Source organism: Mchenga conophoros, linkage group LG1 (assembly GCF_057382185.1).
Source record: "Mchenga conophoros isolate Kocher_MC1m ecotype Shallow Benthic linkage group LG1, M_conophoros_male_GT1.1, whole genome shotgun sequence".
Taxonomy (NCBI): domain Eukaryota; kingdom Metazoa; phylum Chordata; class Actinopteri; order Cichliformes; family Cichlidae; genus Mchenga; species Mchenga conophoros.
The window spans coordinates 3,892,321-3,918,678 of NC_140526.1; the positions used below are offsets into that span (position 1 = coordinate 3,892,321).

General features: G+C 40.9%; 1 protein-coding gene across 1 annotated transcript; it reads right to left on the minus strand.

The window, feature by feature from the left end:
• Positions 1-15: 15 nt before the first annotated feature.
• Positions 16-15,335, minus strand: galr1b (galanin receptor 1b). The gene is made up of 3 exons (XM_085286589.1): positions 14,527-15,335; positions 13,060-13,125; positions 16-1,460 (listed from the first exon to the last, which is right to left on the minus strand). Exons 1-3 carry the CDS (start codon positions 15,214-15,216, stop codon positions 1,143-1,145), a joined length of 1,074 nt encoding a protein of 357 aa, XP_085142715.1. The 5' UTR covers positions 15,217-15,335; the 3' UTR covers positions 16-1,142.
• Between the last annotated feature and the right edge of the window lie 11,023 nt (positions 15,336-26,358).

Here is a 26,358-nt window from a genome sequence, read left to right on the forward strand (position 1 = left end):
CTTGTTGAAGTCAGTTCATACTTTATTTACACACAAAGAAACTGTGGTCAAACACCTGTGATTACACACACTATAAATATTACACAGATCATCAAATACAGACCTTGCTCACTGCCTAGTTAAGTCAAATCATTGGTAGTACGTTGCTAATGTGGAGTAATTGTCCATAAACATGTGTTATTGTCTTTCATGCACACACATTCATCACATCCAAATGGTCATTTCTGTTCTCTGTCCCCTAAAAGAAAGGAAACACAAAGTTTGACTGTGGACCAAAGCTGAACGAGCTTCATTAATTATTAATACATTTTTAATGAATCAGACCTAATTTCATAACGTGAGACACAAACAAACTCCAGATGTTATAAATGTCATTTGAATCGGGATAAATATTCAGATTTCATGTTTTCAAAGGTTCGAAAAGGTTGCCAATGAATAAAAAACACTGAATTATAAAAAACTGAAATTATAATCTGAACCAGCACAATTATTATAAATAGATAAATAATTTTACACCATTAAAACTGAAATACAGATTTAAAGGTTTTTTTTAAGTAATTAATTAATTTTTGTAAAAACAAATTGCAGAATTATTTATTATATTTTAAATATAATTACATTTTTTAACTGATCTGGTTACTTTAAACTCGCATGTCTTTCTTTTAGACTCTCGGTCAGTCCAAACAAAATGAATAAAAATATGAAAAATGTAAACGTTTATGTATATTTCGTTTGTATACCGTATGATATGATGACAGTTTACATTTTCAAACTGAAAGATTTCAGGTTGCGTTAATGGTCTGAAAAAATTCTTCTTATTTAAAAAAAAAGCAACAACAAAAAAAAACATAAAAGTATGAAAGTTTCAAAATTTTCGATAAAAAAACCAACACATCACAAAATGTTTTTTTAATATTAAGTTTAAAGCTTAAAAACAATATCTGAAATATCTTTACACAAAACTTAAAGCAGTCCAGCAGGCTCTGCAAGTTTCTGATGAGTCTCTTGTTTTCTTGTGAATAAATCCTCCAATCACGTGCCGTCTTATTTTCATGTGACCTGCCTGCAGCAGATCCACTCAGAAAAAGCTTTCCCTCATTTACTGCTAGATAAGCACCCTGAGCGTCATTTATCTTGGCCCTTCATATGTTGGTGGTGGAGTGTGTGGTGGAGAAGTTTTCCATGCGAAAACGAACCACGTTTTCTGTGGGAGGCGGCGGGTACAGGAAGTAGCAGGTAAAGACCTTGCGACAAGCTTTGCGGAAGTTCTCAGACAGGAAGGCGTACAGGATGGGGTTAACACAGGAGTTTCCATAGGACAGGCAGTGGGACACGAGGCGGAAGACATAGGTCGCCTGGGTCAGGGGGAAAGTGCCGAACTCCGCCCACATGACGATGATGTGGTGGGGCATCCAGCAGATAGTGAAGACAGTGACGACCAGGAGGACCGTCTGAGCCGTCTGCAGGGAGAGATAACATATGTGTGAATCTACAGGATGTAGTCGTACAGTATATCAGCACGCCCCTGTATACTCCGGCAGTAATCTCCTAAACGTCTAAATACTTCACCAGTGCTCCACCATCACCATCACTCAGCCAGTGACTTCTCCAACACTCCACATAGTCCACAAACACTCCCTAATCACTTTACAAATACTCTCCGAGCTCCCCACACATACTAAACCAAAACTCCATAAACAATGTGAATTCACTTTCCAAACACTTAGAAATATGCCCGACAAATATTGACCAAACACTCCTCAAAGATTCCTCAAATCTCCATTAATATTCCTCAATATTATCCTCTAAAGTCCACCACCGCCACCACTCAAAGTAATCCTGTTATTCTTTCCTTATTTTCTGTATATACTTTTTCAGTGGCGGATGTTCATATTAAACATGGAAAAATATTTGAATGATGAGGCCAAAATATGTACAACTAATCTCCGCGAGCCAGGAGGTAAATGGACTTATATAGCATTGTTCTACTCTGAGCCAATAACAAGCCACTTCACCCATTTACACAAATATTCAGACAGCACTTTCTTATTATCACACACTCCAATGGATCCATCAGCGGTAATTTGGAGTTTGGCATTTTTCCCAATGATGCTTCAACTTGAGGACTGGAGGAGTCAGCCATCGTCAACCCGCCACTTGCAGCTCAGGCTTCAGACTGCTCTGCACACTCACTTTCAGACAGGTTTTTCTTCTATTGGATCTGCATGATGTCCTAGAGGGAGAATATTGTTAAAATGCCATCTCGGGCACATGCCTCTGACTGTGACCACGGCAGGCTGACTCACCTGTGGTTCAAAACCCTTTGTGAGGTGCAGCCAATCAGAGGAATTTTGACTTAAAGTGAATGATAAACTGCAAGAGCAGGGCAGCATAATTGCAGAATAAAATAACAAAAGCAAATCTATCAGAGTCCATGAATAAATGAATGAATGTGCTAGAAATTAGAATAATTGGTCCCCTTTTAAATGCTCATTAACTACAGTATGTTACCATTATATCTGTGAATCACTAGAATCACATTATTTTCCATATTTTTGTCTTTATTTTAATACAGAGCTTTTCTCTCTTAGTTTATTCTTTTCAGTTCTCAGAAATCTTATTTTTGGTGCGATTATTGCAAAGCAAACAATAACCACTCCAACTGCACCTCCCTGAGCCTGTTTTTTCCTGTTAAAATTCAATTCAGTTCAATTTTATTTACACAGCACCAAATCACAACAACAGTCGCCTCAAGGCGCTTTATATTGTAAGGTAGACCCTACAATAATACATACAGAGAAAAAAACCCAACAATCATATGACCCCCTATGAGCAAGCACTTTGGCGACAGTGGGAGGAAAAAACTCCCTTTTAACAGGAAGAAACCTCCGGCAGAACCAGGCTCAGGGAGGGGCGGGGCCATCTGCTGCGACCGGTTGGGGTGAGAGAAGGAAGACAGGATGAAAGACGTGCTGTGAAAGGGAGTTTTTCCTTCCAACTGTCACCAAGAACTTGTCTGATTGTTGGCGGTTTCTCTGTATTATCGTAGGATCTCTACGTTACAATATAAAACAGAAATTTAGGCTCCATATGACCATAACCAGCGAAAAAGTAACCCAAGATAGATCAAATATCCCTCTGCATCATCATGAGCGCATTACACTCAAACTCACCTGTCACCACTCATCCTGCTGGCTCCCCAGCTTATATTCCAGTGGTCCACGATCACTCTTTGTCAGACTGTTTTTGTGTGTTTGTCACAGTTATCTGCCTAGAGTTTTTTTCGGTACTTTTTTAGACCGCTAAGTCATCGTCAGCCCTTCTCTTATCATCCCAGTCTGTTTTGGGACTTTGAGTTTCCTCCGCTGTGATAGTTTATTTAAAATATCTTTTTGAAACATACCAAAGACCTAAATATTGTTTCATGAACTATTTCTTAATCTGTACTTTACCCGTAAGATGGTAATGGCTATTTATTTTACCTTTCATGTTTTATGTTATCTCTTGTTACTGTAGTCACTTGGAAACTAATGGAGATCAGAGTTTGTCCTTTTTTGAGAAGCAAGATTCAAACCGCGTGATGTTTCCAAGGGTCACAGGGTTAAGTGTGAATTAACTGTGTAAGGTCCACATTACAAAACCGTAAGCTATCGCAAGTCTTGGCAATCACTGGACAGTAAATGCATCTTCTAGCGACCAAAAAATCCTAAACAAAAGTTTGTTTCTTTGTTTTTTTTAAATAAAAATCTCCAAACTTGGGGCAAGGAGATGATAACTATTAATTATTAACTGTCAGAAGGCAGGTCTGGACTTCAAAGACTCGGCCAATAATGCAGACACCGATCCTGCTCCACTTCACCTGCACTCGGTAAACACATCACTTAACAGTGTGTCGCTGTTTTACTGCTGAAATACTTCACAGCAGAAACTGAACATAGGCCTGATTATAGATGGAGCTTTAACAAGCTGTTCTCAAAGAATATCTGCATTTCTTGTAAATCTTTGGCAATGAAGAACTGACTTTAAAAAAATGAAAGTAATAACAGAGAAAGTAATAACCCATCCCCAGACACTACATCCTGAAATATATATGAGTTCAGTGTTTGTCTTAACAGCTTCAAACCTATTTTTTTGTTGTCATATTTTTACCGTGACTCATCTCCAAAGTCAGCACATCACATTTCCGCCCACAACCCTGGAACCGCACATTTATCCATACTCAGTTCATGTCAATATTTAATCTAATTAAAAAGCCTCTTCTCCCACACAGGCAGCTGCCATTTCACACTTCAACTCGGCAACAAAAGCTTCTCAGCTCTCATTTATTAAGCTTTCGCTCTCCCAAAAGTCCTCACTGCTTTGTCCCAGTTATGTCTGATTTTTTTAAAATGTGTTCACACTCACTTAGTATCCCGTCTGCAAAGATTCTTTCATTATGCTCTCATGAAAATGTTCACTTCACTTGATTTCTACAAGTGTCCTGACTGTTCACAGTTTCCATGCTCTTTTCCATAAAAGGGTTGTTTTGTTCTTGTTTGCTCTCACAAAGTCTAATCCTGTTACAGACAGCACTTCATTCATCCTCCAAACTAAAGCACACCACTAATGTTTACATGGCTACACTTTCAGAAAATGTTGCAAATTTCAAGTTGCAAAAAAACAAACATTCGTTAAAGTGTCATCTTCTCTCCAGAAAAACTCCCACATGTCCTAAAATATTCTCACGTTGTAATCTCTGTCTGAGAGACCCAAAAATATTTGTTATGCTTGTTTTTAACGTCTGTCATACTGTATATATACTATTACATTTGAAGATGATCATAACAAACATGGCCAAAGTACTCCCTGAGAGCCAGAAGCTCAGGCTTCAGACTGCTTTGTTTCCACTCCCACCTGCTGTCAATGAGGGCGGATATCTCTAATATGATCATCTCAGGCACACAGCTGTTCCTTTTTTTTTGTTTGAAAGAAGCACCAGTTAAAGGGAGCTAAAGCATCTTTTTTCAGACAGAAGATGACCTGAAAGCCTGAATTAAGGCCCAGTGTAACATTCAAGGATTACTTTGAACTGTAAATCAAGCAAAGCTGATGTAGCCAAGACTAAAACTGTGGAGCCTTTGCGACTTTTGTGGGTTTAAGACTAGTCTGATGCAAAAGCAGGTGAGTGTGTTAGCTGATGGACAATGATAAAATACGCAGGGCTTTATAATATATCCAAACAGAGCGGCCGACAGGTGATAGATGACAGTCTGTCCACTTCAGACGTACAAACAGACTCTGAGCGCTGAAAGCAATCCAGCTACGCTCACTTTTACATTTTCCACAACTGAGTCTCACAAAAATAAAATTTCTCTCAGGTGAAGGACGGTGCTCGGCTGAATCCTGGGTTTCAAACATCTTCAAACATCAACTAATTTTATATTTGAGCATTACAAGATGTATTCACTCGTATATTTAACTTCTCCTCCATCACCATCAGGAGGCATCTGAGCCCAACAAACCAAGCAGAGTCCTGATTTGAATATCACTGAATCAAAGCCAGCGCTAAACCTGAAAATCTCTTGAAGACATGGAGACAGAGTAACTCCATAGAGGCTGCGAGACCCTTACAAGAAGTAGGAGACAGCTGATGAAGGTGTACTGTGGGGATCTGTTGTTGATTTAAAAGTTCACACAGCGAACACTGATTCGATTTAGTTTTTTCTCTCTTTACTGCACAAAGATCAATAAAACTATTCATCCTCAGGACTGTGAGCAGATGAAACTGACCAGCGACCGAGACGTCTGCGTTTCATTGTATGAGACTGAAGATAACAGCTGACTGCGTGTCTGACAGCGAGGCTGGAAATGGAAAAAAGCATGTCCTCCGAGATGATCTCAGTTCCAAAGTAATCATGCCGGGTCTTCTTGTTTTTTGAACTCTTGTGTTGAAATCATTGTTTTTTGCAGCTAAATCTGCGTCGTAAAATTTTATTGCAGTCTTACGTGAAGAGATGAGACTCAGCACTCAACCCGAACATCTGCTGAAACATTATACTGTTTATATGGAAACAATCTCTCTGTTTTCAGCTGCATTAAAGATTCCACGACCTTTCTAAAAGGTTGTACAGAGCCACATGTCCACTGCATGCTCAGCGTCTGAATATGGACACACTGGATTCTATTTTAAAGAGCTGTTGGACTAATGTGTTTTTCTTTATAACAGTAACCCTGGCAAGTTAAGAGCAACAGACTCACTAATGCCACCGACAGACAAAACTGCACTAAACAGTGCCCAGATGGAAAATCTCAGCTGATTGCTTAATATGGAGTTGAGGACTTTTCCAAGAAATATTTTGAAAAGGTTGTTTGGTGTGCTAACCACTGCAGCATGCTTGCCTCACAGCAAGAAGGCCCTGAGTTCACCATCAGGTCAGGATCTTTCTGTGTGGAGGTTGCATGTTTTCCCCGTGTTTGCGGGAGGTCTCTCTGGTACTCTGGCTTCCTCCCACAGTCCAAAGAAATGCAGTTAGTGGGGTTCACATCTAAATTGCCCATAGGTGTGAATGTGAATGCACAGACTGGTGACCTGTCCAGTGTGTACCCAAAGACAGCTGGGATAGGCTCCAGCGCCCCCGCGACCCTGAATCGGACAAGCGGAAGAGGATGGACGGATGGATTCTGTTCCACAGGTCCTCTTATTTCATAAGTTGATGCAAATATTTGTAAATTCAAACAAACTAATGTAGTCCGGATGGAAAGCACTGAAAGGTGCCAAGTTTCCAGCCCCTTATTTAATTTCAAACATAATAAATTCACAGGTGTTGTTTAGTCATACGATGCGTTGTTATATTTTATTACATGGTTTTATTGTCTTTCTTGTTTGTGTGAATTCATATGATGTTTCTGCTCTCACACTTTAATCAAGTGTGTTATCTAACCATGTCACACCAGCATAAAACCTTGCACAAATATTGTAACAGGAAAGAACTGATGAAACATTTCTTGGTTTATTTATGCCTATTTTGGGTGTTTTGCATATTTCTGACCACATATTGTATATATATGTGTGTGTGTGTGTGTGTGTGTGTGTGTGTGTGTGTGTGTGTGTGCGTGCAGTGTTAGGGAGTAACGAAATACATGTACCGGCGTTACGTATTTAAAATACAAAATATGAGTAACTGTATTCTGTTACACTTACCATTTAAAAAGGTGGTAATCAGAATACAGTTACTTTGTTGAAATAAATTGAATACACGGCGGCCATCTCCGGTTTAATGTGTTAGCTTAAGCCCTCTCTATGCCTTCTCCAATTGTGGTTTAGCTCAGTTAGATGAGCATACGGTCATATATCACATGCCTGAGAGTAGCAAGCCCGGGTTCGAGTATGACCCATGGCCCTTTTTTTTTAAATGGGTCAGTTACACAATGGACCCAGAGCCAGCAGTGCACGGGCAGACCCGCAGCCCGCACAGCCGGTCCAGCTGCTGGGCCAGATGCTTGCGGAGATCATGGCGATGCATAAAGATGCAGAGAGCAGAGATTGACAAACTTCAGTACCCAGCCAAGAGCCAGACCCAGGCATTGGAGAGGATGGATGGGGCAACTGTGCACCCCCTCTCTAAGGGGTGCCTAAAAAGTAGTACTGAAAGCTATCTATATCTGAGGCCTTAGAAGCTTCTATCCCTCTGGTATACCATAGAGATAGAATCTAGGACAATAAACCAGATGTTCTCCACTGAACCATCCAAGGTAGGGGAACAGTATGAGAACAGCCCCACTACAGCTGGAGACAGAGCAATACTTTAAGAGCATCTGGGATGAGGACGCAACCCAACATGAACGAGAAATCAATTCACTGATACACACCACAAGGAGGTACAGCAATCACATCAGAATGTCATTCGGACTACAGATGTGTAGTCAGATGGTAACAGAGAGAAGGAAGGTAGCCAGAACTGAGGGGATTGCACTACCAGAAATTTACACCGACATCGAGGGCAGCTGCAAGTGCCTGGGAATAGGAAAATGAAGACCATGATAGTGATGGCCCGCTTGAAGCTGACGCTCCGGAGCGTGTGTCGAAAAAACAACACACTGGTTCAGAAGCACTGTGTCGAGGCTTGCTTCGTTTGGCAAAAGTCACGTGACCAGTGACGTCCGAAGCTTCATTACGCACGTAACTGCTTCGGTACCTGATTCAAACGGATATAAGGAAGTGAATCATCCACGGGATTCGTGGAGTGTGTTGATGGTGACAGAGAGCGAAGAGGTGATCATTCCACTGACAGATATGGAGCCAGCGAGGAAGAGAGGACATTCTGGCGTGTGGGAATATTTTGAGTTGATTTTGCTCAATTCATTTTATCTGCCGAAGTGAAAAACTTGAAATGTCCAAAATCATGTTTTCATAATGTAAATATCATTACAGCATATGACTTTAGGAACACTTCCATGTGAATTAAAGCTAATGAAGACTACAACAATGTATTTGGCACTATACGTACATTACATTGCTACAGTTTAGAAAATCATTTTGTTTATTGTTTTTAGGTGATAGTCTGCAGGACCCAGGAATACCTGCATATCTACCAGCTTGCAGTGTAGTTCCTGCACTCCACAGCCTCTTCTGTTCCATGCAAGTGGATTTTCTCCAGGGCAGGAGAAACTATTTCTAAGAAAAGAAACAGACTCAGCCAGCGCACAGTAACACTAATCCTCTTGTTAACTGTAAATAACAAAAGGGCTACCTTACATAGATCATGTTTTTACTTTGCAAGTTCTTGATTAGGGGTGGGTTTTGATTATCGCCTTTCTGATTACAATCCATGCTAAATTGAATAAAGTGATATTGATTCATTAAAATCCCGTGTCGATTTGTAAATTAACGTTATTATGCCTGAAACGCCAGCATCTCAGGTTAAACCTCACAACATGTCGTCAAACACCATGCAGCTAAAACAGTAACTGGGAGCAGGTTTACGGATTCTGCATACAAACGTGAACACAGAGCGCGGACCCGACGCGTCAGAGTCAGATTTTGGTGCGTCGTCGGGTCAGCGCTGTGTTTGCCTCTTTTTTTTCCCGCTGGCTTCTGCAGCTGCAGGTTTCATAACTCTCTGTTTACATCTCTAATTAAGTCTCACATGTGTCAGCTTTCTTTTAATAGATACGAAATTATGGATATATACTGTTAAATGATCAGAATTGTAATATTTCTGACTGAGGCAAAACTTTCCAGATTCCAATCAAATTGAATCGGATCCTGTATCGAATCAAAAATGATTCTACAAATCAGTGACGATGCAGCCGTACTCAGCCCCCTAAGCATTTTCCCTTTCCAGTTCACAATCAATCCCACCCCTAGGTCAAAAATATGTATAGGAATTGGCCTAATCTAATATTTTGTATGAACCTGTCCAGCTGTCCAGTGATTAAACGACAAGTAGATGGAGGCAGGACTTCACAGCAGGGGCATACTCCATAATGTGCTGTGCATTCTCATATGTATATTATATATATTGCTCACTTATTGTATTTACCAACATCAAGGAGTTATGAGCAAAGAAAGGCCACACCATAGTGCATGTTTAAATAGGGAAAGTTTATTGATCAAAATGTATTACGCAGATACGCATTACATTTTTTTCAGCCCCCCAATCGAGAAAACAAAACCAATTACATGTTCAAAGCAACGGAACGGTGGCCCAATATCAGAGAGAACTCCACTCTTGAGTGAGCAGTGATAATTGAGCAGTCCGTTTTATTTTGCAGATTCAAGCTGCTCTTCAAAATTTTCACCACCAGATGTCACCGGAGAGGACTGTGTTGAAAAGCTTCGAGTAATGAACCGTTTTTCAATACAAGCTTCAGTGCTTCGGAAAGCTTCATTTGGCCATCACTAGACCATGAAGAGGCCACAAGGAAAGTCACACCCACCAAAATCCTGCAGAGAATAATGCAACTTCTGAGGAGTGAGCTGTAGAGGAAGAACACGACCCAGGCAATCAACACCTACGCCAGGGGTGGGCAACTCCAGGCCTTGAGGGCCGGTGTCCTTGCAGGTTTTATATGTGTCCTTGAACCAACACACCTGATTTAAATGGCTAAATTAGCTCCTCAACATGTCCTGAAGTTCTCCAGAGGCCTGGTATCGAACTAATCATGTGATTCAGGTGTGCTGACCCAAGGTGAGATCTAAAACCTGCAGGACACCGGCCCTCGAGGCCTGGAATTGCCCACCCCTGACCTACGCCCTGCAGGTGATCCTTGGGTTGTTGAGAATGACCAAGGCAAGATCCTGTGGGACTTCCAGATACAGAGGGACAAACTGGTGAGGGCTAACCAGTTGGACATAGTGGTGGACAAGCAGAGGAAGACAGGATAACAACATCAGGAAGAAGGAACGTGAAAAGTTCAAGAAGTACCAAGGACTGAGAAAGGAGCTTGAGAGATGTGGAGGGTGATTGCAAAAAATGGTCTGATCTGAGCACTCGGGGCAGTGACCCTCAAACTAGGCTGTTGACTCCAGCAGATCCCAGAAACGTCATCCAAGGAATCTGTCCAGAAGAGCGCAGTCCTGGGAACGATACAGCCCAGGACCCTCAAGGCCCGAGTCCTCTGGTTGACTTGGGTCTGGTGGATCCGAGCTTGAAGGATAAAGACCGTCCACAGGGCGAGCTGGGATATATTTATATATACAGCAGTATGTCCTCACAAAGAACTCAGCTGGCTGGTGTTTCCGTGACACTGAAACATCAATCTGACGTGAGCGCTTACATAATTGTTATCAGTGTTATGGTGTCTCTTGTTTCCACAGAGGATGGAACTGGTGTGAATGAAGGCCCAACATTTCTCTCCTCTTCAGACTTTGTGGGAATCTCCTCTATTCTTAGTCCTGTTGTCTAAATATTTACCCAGTAGCGTTTATTCCTGCTCCACTGACCCGAGAAGCAGCAGATACTTTGTTGTAAATTGCCTGTAGCTAATGTCTCTCTGATCTGTTGGTACGGGAGATCTGCACACTGTCGCCTGCCAGCTAGGACCAAGTAACTCAATCTTTGAGGCTTGTCGCCCACACCTGTCATGTTGAACTTCTACTGCTCCACAGCTGTCACACTCTGGGCAAACTATGACCTACATGATGGGGCAGGTGAGCTAACACAACTGAGCTGCTGGCTGAACAGGTTTGACTGTGATGGTGATGTTTAATCATATTATATTGATTTTTTCTTGTTCCCTCAGTGGCTTTAAACCTGAGGTTCCATATTATGCAGACCAAAGCATACATTTTAAATAGAATAACAAAAATCAACTTCATTAGTTTCAAATACCTCTCCACCCTTATCATGGTGTGATGGGGGTGTCCTTGCTCAATTAATCCCAAGATCAGTATTGCTGGTGACAAATGCCCCTGGCAGGGTCTCTGAAAGCAAAGTGTCGGCAATCTGAAAAAGGAGACATAGCCCCCTCATAGAGCCATGCCTGGTAAAGACGCTAACTGGCCCGCCCCCAGCAAAGAGAAAAGACATTCAGAGTTCCTCAGCGTGACAGAAAACTGATGTTCAAGTACAGATGTAATCAGTTTGATATTCTAATACAAGGGAAAGAAGTCCAATTTCAAAAATACATCTCTTTTTTTCTATAAAGAAATGCTGATTTGATTTGGGCTTAAATTCTAAGAAATAAATGTGTAAAATTACAGAAACAGTTCTATTAGCACATTACGCAGACCGTCCCGTAATCCACAATCAGACATTTTTTAACTGGCAGAATCTGTATTTTGTTTTGCTTTTTGTTAATGTGAAAATTATCCGTTTTTATGGTACATAGTGAAAAAACACAAATTTTCTGATATTTTATTGTTTATCTATTACTTATTTATTTTGCCGTAGTATGAAATGCCATGGGGGAGGTCCACCAGACCTAAAAGAAACAGGTGCTGTCTTACACCAGACTCTTTGCTCTAACAACTCAGATGCTGTTTCAATTAAGGATTACAACTTATTGTAGAGAAGATAAAAAGCTAGAGAACCCATGCAAACACGGCGGCAACATGCTCCAGAAGAGATGCTCGAGATGGGCAATGTTTCCCCACATTTCAAATGAATGCGGTTCCTTTTTACCACTAAACATTCTAGTTTGTGAATCACTTCTATGTGCTAAGCACCAGAGTTATAAGCGTATGCATTTCTAAAAAACAAAATATATGCAAAAACAAAAAAATATTTGCTGATAAAACAAGATGGCTGCATGTGCATTCAGGTAGGCACCACTTTTTTCTTATTTGTTTTTTTAAAACTACCCTCTCCACGTCATCCCTGTTACAGCTTCTTTCTCCCGAACTGAGCTGTGTTTCCTGTAAGAAAAACAGATCAACGTTCAAGCTCTGCTAATGCTCCTTTTCTTATCTCTCCTTTAAACGTAACTGTTCTCTCCATGTGGCTCACAGAGAAAGAAGACAGAGAGGACAGCGCCAAGAAGAAAAGACCACCTTCAGTGCCAGCTGCTATTGTTTTAGAGGAGCTCATAAGTTTCTTTTTCAGGCAAAACCTTTTAAGATGAGCCAGTTCTTCATAATGAACCTGTTTCCTTTTTTTTTTTAATTAAAGAACCTGTTTATATTCTGGGAGAAAAAAAACATAGCCTGGCAGCCAAAAGTTTCATATAAAATAACTCATTTCTTACAGTTAATACAGCTGCCAATCATCCTGTTACAGGGAATCCTCCTCAGCATCTCTTCATCGTAACAGTAACAGTGTTCAAACAGCCCGCTGGTGCTCGTTTTCAGTTTTGACTCTCTCTTTTTCCTGTATGGTTTGATAATACTGTGCACTGGCTTGCTGCTGTACCAGTACCAGACCCATAGTCCCTACCAGTTTGGATGAAAGTTTACTTACAGGAAACAGCAAGCTGTCTTTCCAACAACTCATTAAAAATAAAAGCTGGAACACCTGCAGCCTTTTTAATTCACGAGCCATGTGTAATGCATTTACAACTGAGTGATTCTTCCACAGAAGGTAATCGTATGCTTGGTCTCCCTGCATGCAGCGCAGCACAGAAGGAAGAGGAGACCCTTACTTTTTTTTTGGAGCGCTCAGACTTCTTGGACATGTTCTTCATTTTTTTATGGAGATGAAATAAAATCTGGAGAGAAAAAGTAGAGCAGACAGATTAATTTTGAAGGAAATACTTCTTAATGATTTATCAAAAACGGATCAACTGGTCTGTAAACAGCAAATGCATCAACTTGGTCAACTTGTACTCATATCAGCAGCTGAAGGTTAAAGTTACACAGTTAGATGCCAGCTGGAGGAAGTCACAGGCCACACCAGAGGACTTTTATTGTGACAGTCGGCTGTTACATAAACACAAACTGACTCTGTGCTACTTCAGCTTGACACTTTTATCTGATAAGTGACTTTAACCGTGAAAAAAATCCAAATAAATGAACCTGGAATTTATTGTGAATTTATTTATTAATTAGTTCCCTGGTAACCGAATTACAGCCACTTTCAGGAAGCAACAGAAATGTTCATTTTAAATCTGTTTAATCTAATCAATGTGTAGTTCAAGTCAACAATCTGTAGGTATTAAAAGCACTTCGCCAATAAAATAAATACATTTTTCACATTCCAGTGGCAAGCTGGGATTGGTTCCAGCCCCCCTGTGAACCTGAAGGGGATAAGCTGATGGAAGGACGGACTTGTACTCATTTAATACTTATTATTTTGTAAGTTTTGTTTGTTTATTAAATAAGTGAGAGCAAATGGTTAACCCATCAGAACTGAATTTATATGTAAAATTAATATTTTTGTATTATTTGTTTATTAAACAGTGCAAACGTGTTCAGAGATTTTTCTTTGGCTGGATTCCAGACTTTTATTAGCAGAAAATGTGATTAATTGCGTTTTAAAGCAATTAATGAATGAATCAGAAAATATTTTACACATAAACTGATAATAACTGCTACAGGTATCGCTGAACGGTTATTTATGACTGACTTATAACAGATCAGCTTTGACGCTCACAGATCTCTGACAGTCTGATCATAAATTTAAATGCAGAGGATGGATATTAAACCGGTTATCAGGGGTCTAGGATGCTGATGTTTTTACTGCCTGGTTTAAAGAAAATGAACCATATTTGATGTTAAGTTTCATTTAAATAAAACAGTTGGGGAAACGAATATTTAACCTCTGGGAAATGTCTCGATAATCATTACGATGAAGCAAAAGCTTCTTACCTGCGTCTGGTGCGTTTATTCTGAAACTTCAGCTGGGTATTTTGTATGATGTTATCATAGTTTGGTCATATCGGTTTATCACATGTGACCCACATTAAGCTGACCTATTGAATTGGTTTTATTCTGAAGCGCCACACCGGTGCTGGTGAGTGCGCGCCTCACGCGCGTTTTTACGCACAGCTTTTATGATCTGCAGGACTTTGTGCACGGCCTTTGGACCTTCTGCTCTGTTCTTAATGCCTGTTTTACTGCAGCTGGGAGTCAAACATTACCCCGTTAAATGCCTCCTATTTTGAACTGACCTTAGTGTAACAGCAGCTGATGAGGAGCAGCGGTAGCAGGTACCCCAACACCAGGAGGGTCACTTTGTAGGCGTTTTTGGAGGCTCCGGCCCAGTCCTCCCAGCAGAAAGTTCCGTTGTGGTAGCTAATGAGGCCCTGGTGCTTGGCCACCGGCACCGAGCACACCAGAGACATCGTCCAGATGACGCACAGCCCTGCCAGTGCGTTCCTTGGGCTCCGGACGCTCAGAGATTTGTTGGAGCGCACCACGGCAATGTAGCGGTCCACGGACATGGCCACGAGCGTGAAGATGCTCACAAGCATGTTGACGGTGAAGATGTAGTGTACAAACGTACAGAGGAAGGCCCCGAACACCCACTCCGGCAGAGTGTAAATGGTGGCTTGGAAGGGCACGCAGAAGAGCAGGAAGCCGAGGTCCGCCACGCTCAGGTTCAGGATGAAGATGTTGGTCGGGCTAAGCGAGCGCCTCCCAACTCCTCCTCCACTTCCACCGCCGCCTCCCCCACCTGCGCTGTACCCCACCTTCCCTATCACTACTAGCACTAAAATGTTCCCCACCACCCCCAACACGAAAATGATCCCGAACACCACCGGCACAATCACCGACTCCGGTGTGTGTCCGTCGTCCTCTGACCGATTGAACTCGGGGAGGTCAGGCACGGAGCAGGAGTCGTTTACCGGGAGCGCCATAGTGGGGCAGCTGGAGGGTTAGAGGTGCAGAGAGGGACAGGCTGACAGAAAGACCAGCTCCATGATCCCGATCAAACACCTCCAGCAGCGGAGTCAGCTCTGAGACTCTGCGGACTCCTGGAAACACTGCAAGTTTAGGGAAACGTTGAAGGCTGTTTCCTGTCCGGGGACTTCAAAGTAAAGCCATGTTATTCAAAAGGTAGTCCTCTATTTCTTACTTTTATTCGTGCTAATAAAGAACCTAGATGTTCAGCAGTGAACAAAGCATCTTCATTTCATCTTGAGAAAGAACAAAACAAAACGTCACTGAGAACCAGAGCACATAAAACAGTATTAGAGTGAAGGCACAAAAAGCAGGTGAAATTTTACATCTTAAAGATGTCAACAGATTCCTTTAAAAGCTCAGGAGATATTTAGTTAATTGAAATTATTTATAAAACAAAAAGTTCACTTTTTAGGGAGTAATGCAAATAAAAAAATAAAAAAGCTCCAATGCAGTGTGTGTGCAAACATTTTATGAAACTCAAACAACACTTTTTAAAACAAAAACTATGGACCTGTTATTATTTACATCAGATGCATATTTTTAAAGATTTGTGTCCCAGAGATAATGTCACTTTTTAACATGTTGTGATATAGAGACTAAAGTGCATGGCATTTGTTGTTGTCACTGTATATTCTTGTATAATAGGTTTCTGGTCACTTTATATAGTTAAACGCTATGAGTGTGGAGTGTAAGAGTTCGACCTTTTGCAAAAATGAGCAGGAATGAAGCTGAACTACTAAGAGTTGGTTTGATATTTTGTGCTTTTTCCTCATTATTTTTTGTCCATTTTTGTATCAACTCATGTTTATACAATATAGATTCTGTTTATGTTCTTTGATAGGTTTAAAGTGCTTTTTTATTTATTCGTATCTGTTTTTCTCTCCTAATAACTAACAGAATATCAGTGACCTGGGTTTCGTGATGTTTCTCCTCCTCAAAACTTTCTGTGTCGCTCCCAGCTGTCTTGACCAACGAGGCTTTTATTTTGTTGAGCAATTTGTTTGCCATTTCCCGTTCAGAAGTTTCGAGGCGTGTCTCAAGTTCGATTGATTTCGATGGCACTTCGTACACGCTGAGCTTTTACTGTCTGCTATGAGTCACCACAGCGTTTCATTCACGTCAATATTTAGTTTAAAAAACGAAGTTTCTGTGAGTCTAAAATCGGACTATATCTGATCACTTTTAAACTTTTAAACTCGGTTACACTAAAATCCTCTCGTGCTGATAAGTCTAACTGTGGATCATTGCACGCACAGATTATGTTTTATCTGGTGAGATAACATTATCACACATTACATCACACATTTTCTACGAGTGCTTCTCAACCTGCAGTCTTTACTGAACCAAGAAGCCTGAGAAAAAGTACTGTTCTGCTTCAGAGCAACACACCTGTGCTCAGGATGCTGTGGAGAACTAAGTAGGAGCCGTGGCCTGTTAATAATCCATATTTTAAACCAACCACTTTATTAAGAACACATACGCAGTCTAATGAAACCCAAAACAACAGCACAGATTCCAGTTTTGTTCTTTTATGCTCATTAAAGTTGCAGTAGGAGGTGGTTCACTGCATATTGAAAAGTGTTCCTAATATTTTTTCCTAGTATAATAAACGTGTAACCCAGGTTAAAACCTGTTGATGAATCAACATATCACTTCCTCTCGCATTGCCTCATTACTTTTGGACCTGTTTGGTTTCTGCTACCTGGTGCTCTGAATGGGTCAGTTACCATTTTATATTTACCAGCCTCGCTAGTGCTGTTTATGTTAAATGAACACAGATATTGTTGTGTAATTAAGGTTTTTTTTATGCTTTCATACTTATACTTTTATACAGCTTATAAGATTATATTTGGACAAAACTTTACTTAATTTAATGTTGTGCAACATCAGTCAGTCACTGTTACTTGAGCTGGTCAAGCATGAGGAAAGTCATGTAGTTTAAAAAATTTTTTTTTACAGAAAATGTAAAATAATTAAACAAAAAAAGTCAGATTTTTGGTTTTGGTGGAGCTTTTAAAGGAGATAAACAAAACAAAACTTACGTTGTAGTGCTAACATATAACTGAGTAATAAACTAACTGCTCAGATAAACTCACCTAACATCCAAGAGAAGAATGGGAGCTTGAATACGTGTTGATCAGATAAACTTGAGCACGTATTGGTGACACGCACTAATACATGACCTGATTACAAAAAACGAAATAAAATAACTTACTTTTCAATTATTACTTTCACTTAATGGTTATCAAACCCAAAATATCTAAATAACTAAGTCAAATGATATGAACAACATATTTAAAGTAACTAGTTTCATCATCTCTTCCACCCATGATATCGCAAAAATTGGTACAATCCATTCATAACTTCATGTATTTAACAGCCAGTACCGATCTGCTCCTTTCACTCCCTCGGCAGCTGTACCCCCCAGTGCAAAGAAAACAAGAGAAAGAAGTTAAGACAAAATAAGAAAGTAGGTTAACAGACCAGGACCTTTAATTAAAAGTGTGCACTCTAAATATAACTAAGTGTTTTCATAGGTTACGAATTATGGTTAAGGATAGGCCTGCCCAGTAAAGTCACTGTGAGCTTCAGCTGAATTCTGTGCTTCAACTATAACTTACATTAATTCATACAATTTCATAATGAAAACCTTCGACACACATACCCCAGATTAGTTCTTGCAGTGCAAGCTTAGATTAATTATTCGGTTCAGAGTAGTTTAGCATATCTTTGGCTATCGCAGTGAGCAGCATGACTCAGGAGGACATGTGGACCTGTGCAGGTCCCACTTTGGGAAGTACCCCTCATGTTTCTTTGACACTAAAAAGAGCTCATTCATAATTTGTTCAGCTAGTTTTAAAGAATAATGCTACTAAAATTGCTAATACAAATATTCTGCAGTCATAATCAACTGTTCTAATGTGTGGTGAAAATGTTTCTCCTGTTTGTTGTGACTTTGCAGCAACTGCTAAATAAACTTGAATCTGTAACATGAAATCAAAAATCACGTGTCATTTGTGTGCAGTGGAAAATTGGTTTTATTTAAATGAGCCTATCACTTATGAACTGGGCTTTAAAATTCAGCAAATCCCACTTCCTGGAGTCACTGTTCCACTAATTAAAACTGAAAATGTGGAAGCTTTGAGAAGTTGCTGCAGAGCTGTAATGCTTTCCTGATAAAGTTGACGCATGTCACAGGTGACAGACCGGGGAGAGGCAGCGCTAGCATAACAGATTAATTTAAGCAGCAGCTCACCCAGCTGAGCCTGAAAGCGCCACCATGATTAATATTATTATTGTTCATGTAATTAAAAAGGACCAGTGTGTACACACACACACACACACACACACACACACACACTTCTTCTTTTTTTTGTATTTCCAACAAACCTGCAACCTTCAGGCAGGACCTGTTAAACATCACATCATCAGTGCAGCTCATTCAGAGTCAGGGCCATGCACTCCATCCTGCTGCTGGAAACAGAATTTTATTCATCTGTCAGAGATACATACAATTATAGGAAACATTTGTAGGAAATGGAATAACTTTAATAACAATCAAATTGTGTATTTTCAACCCAGTTAAAAAACGTATTGTCAGTAGTAATGAGTGAGCTGAAGGCCGAGAAGGCCACAGACAGACTGACAGTCACTGGGAGTCTGAGATGGGCAGATGCACTGATGCTTTTTCCACTTGATAACTATATTTTTCTCTTCGTGCAGCTGATAGCACTCTCATGGAGAGTAAATGTGATTAAAACCTGACGTAATCAACAAAGCAGAAGGTGATCAGACAACATGTTTACCAATGACAGGGTTCATTTCCTGTCTGATTTATGGCATCAGACATTTAATAACATGACTGTGAGTGAGAGGTGGTAGTGGTGTGTTTGTCTGTGTTTGTCTGTGCATTTGTGTGCACATTTATCTGCTTGTTCTTGACGTATCTTACTCTTGTTTCTCCCTTGTTACGTCAAACCTTTCTAGGATTCCTGTTTTTATTGCCTTCTGGGAATTCTAGTTTTTAGTTAATAAAAAGCTTACGTATTATTGTTCAACCAGCCTGCTGGGTCCTCTCTGCAGCTTATTATGACACTAGTGTCCTTACTTTTGAATACCCCCAAAGGAAGAAGAAGAAGAAAAAGATGCAATAACTCAGAAATTAGTTCAACTAAGCAGCCAGCTGTGAGCTCAGCTCCCTCAAAGATAACTCACACCACTGTGCAACAAACAAACCACATATGAAGAAAGTAAACATATCATAAATGCACTGATATCTTGGAGTAAGCAAAATAATTAGATGCAAACATATGAACATATTATGTGAATGAAAAAAATATTTACCCTTGTCCTGATATCTTAGAGCTTTTGATTTTTGTAGGTTAAAAGATCTCAAAAAGAAACATCATTCCTTGATCTAAAGAAGCTCGAGAACAACTGAGAAAGAAAGTCAGTGACATCTATCAGCCTGGAAAGGGTTACGAAGCCATTTCTAAGGCTGTGAGACTCCAGTGAGCCATGGTGAAGACCCCAAAGGTTGATTCTGTTCATCTGGACGCAGCGTTTTCAGTGGCAGAAACGTTTCGTCACTCATCCAAGTGACTTCTTTGTTCTCAGCTGACCGCAGCTTTCCCCAGCCTTATAAACAGGACATTTGCACAACATCGGAAACCAGCCCACCGAATGAACAACGGGCTGTGAGGTCAGTTCCTGGATCATGTCAAGGAACTGACCTCACAGCCCGTTGTTCATTCTGAACAATCTGATCATCAAAAAGTGTTGAAAACTTGTAACAGTGATGAACTTATTCCCGAGTAGCTAGCCTCCCAAAATTACACCAAGAGCAAATCAACGACTCATTCAGGAGGTCACAAAACTCAGAACCGCATCTAAAATACTGCAGCCCTCACTTGCCTCAGTTAAGGTCAGAGGTCATGATTCAACAATAAGAAAGAGCCTGGTAAAAAAAAGAACACTGTTCACAAAAAAGAACACAAAGGTTTGTCTCACATTTGCCAAAAAACATCTTAAAAATCTCCAAGTTTGGAAAATATTTGGACTGATGTGACAAAAGCTGAACCTTTTGAGTTCAAATCACACATAAAAACACATCCAGCATTTCATAAACATACCCATAATACCACCAGTCAAACTTGGTGGTGGTAGCATGATGGTCTGGTACTGCTTTGCTGCTTTAGGACCTGGACACTTGCTCCAGCTGATGGAATCATGAATTCTGTTCTCTCTCCTCAAAACGTCAGAGAAGGTCTGGCTCAAGTGCACTTGGGTTTTTCATCGGACCCAAAACACACCAGCACGTCCACCTGTGATTTTGGAGAGGCCTAGTCAAAGTCTGACTCCGAACCATTTTAGATGCTTTGGCCTTAAATAGGCCGTTCATACTTGAAATCCCTCCAGTGTGGCTGGATTTAAACAATTTACAAGGAAGAGTGGGCCAAAATTCCTCACCAGCAATGTGTAAGACTCAGTGCCAGTTATCACACATGTCTGGTTGCAGTTTTTGTTGCCAACCACTTATTAGGTATAAGGGGGCAGTGACTTTCGCACAGGGCCAGCTAGGTTTGGTAAAAAAAATCCTTAATAAATGAAATAGATTTCTTCAAACCTACATTTTGTATTTACTCAGGTTATCTTTGATTAACGTTAGAATTTGTTTGATCTGAAGCATGCAAGTATGACAAATATGTAAAACACTAATAAATCAAGAAGGAGGAGAATTCTTGTTCAAGCCGCTGTACAACAACTGAAAGGATAGGATTTCAAAAGAAACATAATGTGATTAACCACATTTTTGCATGCATTAAGAATTAATTAATTCAAAAGAACAAATGATGGGGCCTGGAGAGACGCTGCTCCTGCAGAGCCTGCTGCCTGTGAGACAGGAAGAAAGAATTTTAAAATCTCTTTAGATACCACTGACTGTTCAGGAGCTGTTGTTGATTGGACTTTCTGAAATATAAAACAGAGCCATGCTGGTGGCTGCAGCATCAGATGAATATTAATAATATGCTGCATTTGCAAATTAAATTTGACAGATTAGGCGTCTTTTCAGGCATCGCCATTCGTCAGTGGAGACAAAAACACAGCAGCAGTCTCCTCCTTTGAAGGGGCAGCGCGAAGTAGAGCAACAGCATTTAAATGGCAGCAGGAACCAGTACCAGCCTCGGCACTGGTTCAGTCTCTGAATGCTGCATGTTCCAGGACTCCAACAAACACAATGTGTCCAAGCTTTGACTGTTTTTACTAGAATGAGGGGTACATAAAAGTAAAATCCGGCGCTTCTGTTAGTCTTTACCGTTTAAAACATGAAATCTTTTTTTTGTTTTGTTTGTTCTTTTGCTGTTCTGTTACCACACTCTGCTTTTCTGATGCTGTAAAACTTTCAGAGCTTTCATTGCTGAATTAAAACATGAAATTCTTTTTTTTTTTCTGAGTGCAGGAACACCGCTGATTTGGGCCATTTCCCCTGCCAGCTTTCATTATCTTCACTCTGATGTTGTTCTCACGTCACGAAGTCAATCAGAGGAGCCGCAGCAGCTTCACGCCTGCAGCAGCAAACTGGGGAAAACACAAATCACAGGTCTTATAATGCTGAAATCAAAATGAATCATATAGGTAATGTGCTGTAGGCCCCTGCTTACAGTCAGCATCAAGAGCTGGAGACCAGTTACCATGGAAACAGAGGCTGAGTCCCTGATGACCTGCGGTCTGAACTGAATCATCTGTTTATTTGACTCCGGTTAAAACAAGCCAACAACAAATCTACAGATTGACTCTGACATTTTATTTTCATCTCTGCACAAAGAAGAGCTTAAACAAGCCCCCCCAGCCCCCGGCCACCATTTGTTATCCACTTCAAATATAATCATTATTGATCAGGCAGGATTCTCAGAAGCAGTCCGGCCATGTGTATTTCCTGGAAACATTTAATAAAGATATAGTGTGCAACATTTGAGCATGATGTTACCTTTGGTTTTTAAGCTCTGCTCACTTTGGAGTACCTTTTCAGCTGTGAATGAGTAAATCAATAAATAATAATAACTTTCCTAATAAAACAGGCAGTGGATGCTTTCATTTTCAGGACCATCGACAGCCGAAAGCCAACACCCTGTTGCTTCACACCCCTTCAGAGAGGACTCAGAATATGAGCGATTTCTACTAGACTAGGGCTTAAAGACAGACTTTTCCATCGTTAAGAGCTCCACATATGTCAGGAGGTCAGCATGTGACTACAGTTTAACTGAAGATGGGCATACACAAAGCAGCTACACTCTTTAAATCTCTTCTACTACCTAATCAATTTTAATTTAAAAGCAGCAGCGAATAAGCAATTCTGTTTACATTATCCATGCTTCCCTTCAGCAGTATAATTAGAAGGCGCAGTTCCCTGTGGTGCTCCTGTGCTGCTGATCACGTCTGACACAGTGGTCAGCAGCACAGGAGCACCACAGGGAACTGTGCTGTCCCCTCTTCTCTTCACCCTGTACACCTCTGACTTCTGCTACAACTCTGAATTATGCCATATTCAGAAGTTTGCAGATGACACGGCCATCATGGGGTGTATCTGGGATGATCAGGAAGAGGAGTACAGAAGTCTGGTGAGGAACTTTGTCGCATGGAGTCACACAAACCACCTGCAACTCAACACCTCAAAGACTAAGGAACTGGTTGTGGACTTCGGGAGGTCCAGAGAAGGTCCACTGCCGGTTCAGGTAGAGGGGGAGGAGGTGGAGGTGGTCAACAAGTACAAGTACCTCGGGCTGTGGGTGGACAATAAACTGGACTGGTCATGCAACACAGAGCACCTGTATAAAAAAGCCCAAAGCCGACTGTACTTCCTCAGGAGGCTGAGGTCTTTTAACATCTGCAGGAAGCTCCTGAGGATGTTTTACCAGTCGGTGGTTGCTGGAGTACTTTTCTATGCTGTGGTGTGCTGGGGGAGCAGCACAGCAAAGAAGGACTCATCCAGGCTGGAGAAACTGATCAGGAGGGCTAGCTCTGTGGTCGGCATGAAGCTGGACACTCTGGTGACAGTGGCAGAGAAAAGGACATTAAAGAAACTGATGGACATTATGAACAATGCTGGGCATCCTCTGCACACGGCCATAAACAATCAGAAGAGTCTGTTCAGTGACAGGTTGCTTCTCCCAAAGACAAGAACTAACAGACTTAAAAACTCCTTTGTCCCACACGCCATCAAACTGTTTAACTCCTCTCTGGAGGGGAGAGGGAGGGGAAACAGGAGGACAAAGGAGAGGGGAACAACTAAGCTGTAGTGCCTCTTCACCTCACTGTACAATACCTTGTGCAATACTTTTGTAAATAGTCAACAGTGCAATAGACTCAATACTTGAAATGTGCAATTCACTTGTATTTTATTTTTTATTCCTATTTATTCTATTTATCCCCTTCGTATATTTTATTTATATTGTCTCTGTCATGGTCCTGGGCCATGTTGGCCCAGTGTTCTTAGTTTTCTTGTATGTTTGTATTTTGTTCCTTGCTTAGACCATGTTTTCTGAGTTGCCCTGTTGTGTTGTTCCCTAAGTGTTTTCCCTTCATGACTTTTACCCCCTGTGTGCCCCTCTGTGTATCTGTGAGCCCTCGTCTCTCCTTATGTTTTATTCCATGTTTCCCCTGCCCATTATGTCTAAGTTCTCCCCGTGCTCTCTCTTCCCCCTGTGTGCCCTCTATGTATTTATGAGCCCTCGTCTCCCTTTGTGGTTGTTTCATGTTTCCCCAGCCCGTTATGTCTGTGTTTTCCCCGTGCTCTCTCTCCTCCTGTCTGAACCTCTGTGCACTTCCTGTTTACTTTGTGACTCTCACGCCCGTACATGTCATGTTCAGTTCACCCCGCCCTGTCTCGTTATGATTATCAGTGTCACCTGTGTTCCCCGTGTGTTCCCACTTTCCTCGTTAACCCTCTGTGTATTTCTGTCTGCGTCTCCCTCTGTTCAGCGTGACGTCGTCCCTCATGTTGTGTGGATCTTCCTGTGCCTTCCTGCGAATGTTAGTTTACTTTTTCCCAGTTAGTTCTGTATTTCCTGTATCCTGCCGTGCCAGCATTAAAGCTGTGTTCTTTAAGTTTATCCCCGTGTCTGTGAGTCTGCATCCTGGGTCCTTCTCCTGCCTGCCGCACAGCGATTCATGACAGTCTCTGTATTTATATATGTGTGTGTGTGTGTGTGTGTGTGTGTGTATATATATATATATATATATATATATATATATATATATAATATTCTGTAACTCTGTAACTTCTGTCGGTGCTGTGCTTTTTTGGAAATCGAATTTCCCAGAGGAACCCACCAGAGGGATTAATAAGGTTCTATCTAATCTAATCTAATCTAATTTTCATTGCTATGTAGATGATACCCAGATTTATTATTCCATGACTCGACACATAAATTAGCTAAACTGCAGGAATGTCTTAAAGACCTAAAGACCTGGATGACCTCTGATTGTTGAGGTTATTGTACTCGGCTCTAAAAATCATAGAAACGTGCTGAAATCCCAGAAAGTTAAATCTTCATCTTCATTTGTGTCTCGACTGAAGAAGCCACTGGGAAGGGTGACAAAGCCACTACCACTGAAAATGCAAGGCCCAAATGAACAAAATCAACTTTCTGGGATACTCTGGATTAGGGGTGGGTTTTAATAATTGATTCATCGATTAAAATCGATTCGGGCTTGGATAACGTGATATCGATTCATTAAAATCCTGAATCGATTTTTTTATATAAATGTATTTTGCCTGAAATTCCAGAATCTCAGGTGAAACGTCACAAAATTTCGACAACCACCAAACATTTAAAACAGTAAATGAGAGCAGGAACACGGATTCTGCACAAAGACGTAAACACAAAGCGCCGACCCGCCGATCAGAATCAGTGAGATGTCGCCTTTCTCACCGACGGCACGGACACGGTCGGGGCTGAAAGCCGACAGCTCGCCGATTCTGATGTTTCGGCGGGTCCGCGCTTTGTGTTCACGCCGTTTTTAGTTTTATCTCTCTCCAAACAATACTGACTGAACCAGCAGCAAAAGAAGATCCAAACTACGCTTCACATAAACATCGTCATGGATTCCCTCTTACGTTTGCTGCTTTGCTTCCACCACACTTCATGCACAGCTCTCTCTCTCTTTTTTTTCCTTTTACTTACTTCCAAAAAGAAAACCTAATTTCTGCCGTTCAACAGGCTTCTGAACAAATTTAAACTTTTTAAAATTATGCAAAATGCAAAATGCCGTGTCTCTAATAAAACCGTTGTAACTTCCGAGGTAATGTTCATATGCTGATTAATGGTTTTCTTTCGTTTTTGATGTACTGTGGAATATTTTTATAAAATCCCAGGCCAGGAAAATCAGCTTCATGTTTTTCTGTGTTTTATCTTCAGCTACTTTGACACAAAGGCCTCTGCTGTGATGCTCACAGCTTTGATAAAGTCTCGAAAGTGTCAGCTTCCTTTTTATAGATACAAAAATATGTAAATGTAATGATCTGAATTATAATATTTCTGACTGAGGCAAAATCTCCCCGATTCAAATCCAATTGAATCGAATCGAATTAAATCGAATCGTGGATCGAATCGATTCAGGACCTTGTGAATTGGAATCGAATCGATTCTAGAAATCAGTGACGATACCCTGCCCTACTCTGGATGGTATTGCCGTGGTCTCCCATGACACTAGTTACTAGTGCATGCATTTATTACTTCTAGGCTGGACTACTGTAGTTCATTATCATCAGCCCTAAAACTCCCTGAAAAGACTCCAGTTAATCTGAAACACTTAAGCAAGAGTTCTGACAGGGACTAGAAAGAGAGAGCAGATTCCACCCATACTGGTTTCTCTTCACTGGCTCTCAGAATCAAATTTAAAATCCTTCTCATAAAAAAAAACAAAAAAACATCTCAAATAATCAGGCCCCATCTTATCGTAATGACCTTGTAGTACCATATCACCCTATTAGAGTACTTCGCTCTCGCTCTGCAGGCCTACTTGTTGTTCCTAGAGTATTTAAAAGTAGAATGGGAGGCAGAGCCTTCAGTTTTCAGGCCCCTCTTCTGTGGAAC